Source organism: Olea europaea, chromosome 8 (genome assembly GCF_002742605.1).
Source record: "Olea europaea var. sylvestris chromosome 8, O_europaea_v1, whole genome shotgun sequence".
Classification (NCBI taxonomy): domain Eukaryota; kingdom Viridiplantae; phylum Streptophyta; class Magnoliopsida; order Lamiales; family Oleaceae; genus Olea; species Olea europaea.
Window position 1 is genome coordinate 12,276,047 of NC_036244.1, and position 4,649 is coordinate 12,280,695.

Consider the following 4,649-nt stretch of genomic DNA (forward strand, 5'->3'; position numbering starts at 1 on the left):
AGGTGTTTGAGCAACGTTACTTTGGTAATAATGCATTCTTGAATAGTGTATTGATGATAAATGTGTGGTTAAATAATAAGGAATTTTTTTTGATCTGCATGTAATATTATTTTATTGAAAAATGTGTGGTTAAAATGATGTCAAATCACTATTTAAGAATGTATTTTTTTGGAATAATGTGACTCAAACAGGCTCCAAAAGTCAAGTTATGTGGTTTATGATATTTTCATTAAAAAGTGACGTAGCATGTTGTGCCACTTTTTAATTAAAATGTCACACACAATCAATTTCTAATATAATAGCTCATCTTTGGCTAAGAACTTCTTTAAGATGTTATTTATTTTGTATTATGTTAGATGTGAGTTAAGTTTTCATGATAGAGAAAGTGATATTGTATGTTACTTTTTAATTAGAAAGTCTTAATTGACTTTATATAATATTTTTTACTTTCAAAATATTTTTCATATAATTTTTCAAAAGGCCGCTGGTTTTAGGGATAATTTATGTAAGTTACCCAATTTCCAAATCTAATTCTGATGGGCAATGGCCTTCATAGAAAATCTCTTGTGAGGCCAGCCCACGAAGTCATTGGATGATGGATTGGCCCAGGGTCTAATGGTGAGATTTGCAACCCTTTCCTTGAGGGAAAATCGTCCAATTTCCTAATACACCCCCAATCCCCTCACGTCAACCGTTAACCTCCCGGAAAGTACTACATGTACATAATTGTCTATATAATGGTATCCATAATTACACGTGACACTAGATCCAACATTTAATTCAAATCTCATACTTGTACATCAACAACCGAATGATTGTCACATCACGTTATGGACACCATTATGTGCAATAATTATGTACAAGTAAAATTTTTCTACCCCCCAAAAAAATCCCATGTCACCTCACCTGACCCTAATTCATTTTTCACCCCTACGATCATAATGTCGCTTCTACAACACAAACCAAAATTCCCACACGCTTATCGGGTGTAAATTGGTCAACAATGACGTTGCCACCTTTTTCTTCGCCACCTTCCTCTCCGACATTGCCATTTTCTTCTCCGGTCACACGCAGATCTATCTATTTATCGCCTTACTATCATCCACAATTAAATCTTTCGGTGCTAAATTAACAAATCACCGCACCAACCCACCAAAATCACTGTTGCGATGACCACAAATGTTCAATTTGACTGGCGAAGCTGTTGAATATAAAGGTAGAGATTAGTGGTAGAGGCTAAATGGACAATACAGGTTGTTGTGAACTTGTAGATGACGAAGGTGCAGGTGGTAGTGGCAGGTTTGGAAATTCTGTTGGTGGGGAACCTCTGGTTGGTTGGAGGTAGAGGTAGTGGTTATAGTGTGGTAAGGTAGAGGAGACAGTGGATTTGAAGAGGAAGTGGTGGTGATTGTGTTGTGCAGGTGGTGGCGGCATTGCATTTCTAATTGTGTGGTGGTGGTGGTGCAAGTGTGGTTGGTAGGAGTTGGAGGTAGAGGTGATGGTAGATACAAGAAGGCGGTTAAGGTAATCGTTGGTACAAGGGTGGTGGTAAAGTGGAGTGGTGAGGGATGAAGAGCATATATGATTAATAATTTGGGTAATTGTGACCAATAATTTGTGATTAATAAATAAGTTGTGATATAAAAAAATATATTATTTGCAACTCAGACCTTGTTTGATTTACATTCTTTTCAAAAAAAAAAATACATTATTAACCAATGATTTAATATTATTTTAATTACATATTCTTTAATATAATAATATTATATGCAAACTTAACACTTTTTCTTATTTTTTAATCACACATGTCTCATCAATACACTATTCGAAAATGCATTCTTATTAAAATAATATGACTCAAACAAGGGTTAAATTTATGACTATAACTCACAATTTCTATATTTGTGATTATGTATTTGAGTGATTTGTGATTAGTACGTGATTGTGATCACAAATTGTATCTGATTAATTAAATTATTAGAGAGTGTTTGATTCTCATTTCTCTCAAAATATATTTTTCCCTCTTTTCTTTTCAATTACATATTCTTCATTAAAATAATATTACACGCAAACAAAAAAATTTCCTTCTTTTTCAACCACACATTTTACATCAATTTACTGTTCCAAAATATATTCTTCAAAAAGAATGGGGCTCGAACACCAAGTCATAAACTTTTATCAATGTCATAAAATGTTACCATACACGTGTTTATTAATTTTGAGAATGTTGTCACGTGCACTAATGTGCAGTGAAGGGGCGGTTGGAGAGTATCCAAGTAACTTGATACCCCTCCCTCTCTTTATGCACCATTTTACTTCCCTCCAAAGTCTCTTTTTCTTCCCCAAATCCTCGTTGGTATATAAATAATCCCAGCTAATTGCATTCAGTTCACCAGTTTTCCACTCTCCAATTCACACGCGCACACACACAATGTCGGACTGGGGACCGGTATTTGTTGCAGTGATACTTTTCATACTGTTATCGCCGGGGTTGCTATTCCAGCTTCCCGGCCAACGGAGATGTGTGGAATTCGGTAATTTCCAGACGAGCGGCGCCGCCATTATTATTCATTCCTTGCTCTACTTCGCTCTGATTTGTGTTTTCCTGCTAGCTATCAAAGTTCACTTGTACCTTGGTTGAATTTGAATATGAAGCTATCTAAATTTTTTCAATGGAGTCCAGTGGCTAGTCCACTGAGTTATGCTCCAGGGCTTAAATTATTGATGAATAAGCATTTTTCGAAATGTACTTTTTAGTCAATTCTTATATTGATTTGGTGTGGTCTCTTGTTATACGGCTGAATAACAAAATCGTCAAACAACAAAATCGAACCGAAATCCTTTTTTTGAAATCGTTAATTTAGTTTTATGTGGATCCGTCAACATTTTGGTTTTGAATCAAACCAAAGTGGTTTGGTTTAGATTTCAATCTTTGCAAATCATTTCAACCGTCAAACCATTTACCAAAAAAAAAAAAATCTAAAAATATATTAATCTAAATTTTATTTAACCCAATTAAAACTTAATACATTTCAGTTCAAAAAGTACATCCATATTAGACATAATTCAATTAAACTCAATTTAACAACTATACATCTTAAATAATTAATTAAATCATATTCAAATATCCATCAATCATCACAATTGTAAATGTAAAATCCTCAAATTGGATAAAGTATTGAATAACTGCTTCTAAACCATATTCATCGATCCTCCATTATAATTGAGCACACAATTGAATCTAAAATTCTAGATTTTAATTCAAACTTGCACATTTTATTTCCTTCTATTAATAATTTTCTCAAATTTTGCCTAAATTCAAGTCACATTATCCAAATTCTTTTATTTTTTGGTAATTTTCTTTGTTTTTATTGATAATTATGTTGTTTTATTCTAATAACTATCGGGCTCCTTTAAATTAATTCATCAATATATGGATCGAGTAGAAGCATTGAATGATTTACAAAAAAGTCACAATAGCTAGTTATTATTGTATTGTAATTTTTTATTAGTTATTTTATATCATTTAACTATAACCAATGAATTCATGTACTATATTTTTATATTTATGAAAAGAATGAATCGTGTATTACAATTGTAGATGGACGTCATTAGTATTAACTAAGAGTTTAAAATATTTACATCATATTGTTACATTATAATGACTATAAGTATATAACTTTGATTTTTAATTTGCTTTAATAATACAATTTATATTTTAATATGAAATTTTAGACTAGCATTTATGATATAACTTATTTGATATATATTAAATTTTTCTTTGTTAAACTGTCGTTTTAAATCAAACCAAACCCAAAAAGAAAATGGTTTGGTTTAGAAATTGAAGTGGTTTGGTTTGGTTTGAAAGAATTCCAAACTATTTTAAATGGTTTGATTTAAAAATTTGTTTCAAATCGTCCAAATCGAATCATGTTGATCCTTGACTTGATAGGAGTGTGTTTGGTGGCTAAAAATTGTAATTTTATCAGTAAAATTTGTGACATGGTAATGGAGATTGTAGCCCTTTTTTCCACCCATAAGTCTTCTTCATGACCGCCGTCAGTATTAGACTTCAAAACTAATTCTAAAATATTGTTTTTTCTTTCTATTTTTTTTTATTATTATTTTTTGGATAAGTAAAAGTCAGTCAATGTTTATAAACGATCAAAAATGTTTTGGTTAAGTAAAAGTCGTTCAATGTGTTGTATAAGTAAAAGTCAGTCAATTGTTTTACTTTGTACATTGTTTTTCATAGGTCATTAAACCTTAAAGTTTTCTTGGATGGTCATTGAACTTGTCAAATTGTTATTTCAGATAGTAATTGAACTTATTAAATCGTTATATGTTGCCGTTAAATTTTAAAAGTTTTTCGAATGATTATCAAACTTATCAAATTGTTATCCCATTGATCACTTAATAACTTATAATTACAAAATACGCTGGATTCACTAACATTGCACATTATCGCCGTTAATTGATGACAAATTAACCAAAAGCGCTTTATAAAAAAAATGCAATTTAACGGGGGAAAAAGCTATTAAAAAACAATACTAAGAAAAAAAAGATTAAAAAAATGCAAAATGTTAAAATTCAATCACTTTTTTATTGAAACTGTTGGATTTTTAGTTGTTGATATATTAATGGATGAT

At 31.0% G+C, this 4,649-nt stretch overlaps 1 protein-coding gene across 1 annotated transcript; it reads left to right on the forward strand.

Moving 5' to 3' along the window:
• The first annotated feature begins 2,153 nt into the window (after positions 1-2,153).
• Positions 2,154-2,704, forward strand: LOC111399244. Its single transcript, XM_023026509.1, has one exon. The coding sequence runs from the start codon at positions 2,432-2,434 to the stop codon at positions 2,639-2,641; it is 210 nt and encodes a 69-aa protein (XP_022882277.1). The 5' UTR covers positions 2,154-2,431; the 3' UTR covers positions 2,642-2,704.
• The last annotated feature ends 1,945 nt before the right edge of the window (positions 2,705-4,649 follow it).

Coding starts and splice junctions, on each gene's coding strand:
- LOC111399244 (XM_023026509.1), top strand. CDS start 2,432: ATGTCGGACTGGGGACCGGTATTTGTTGCAGTGATACTTTTCATACTG.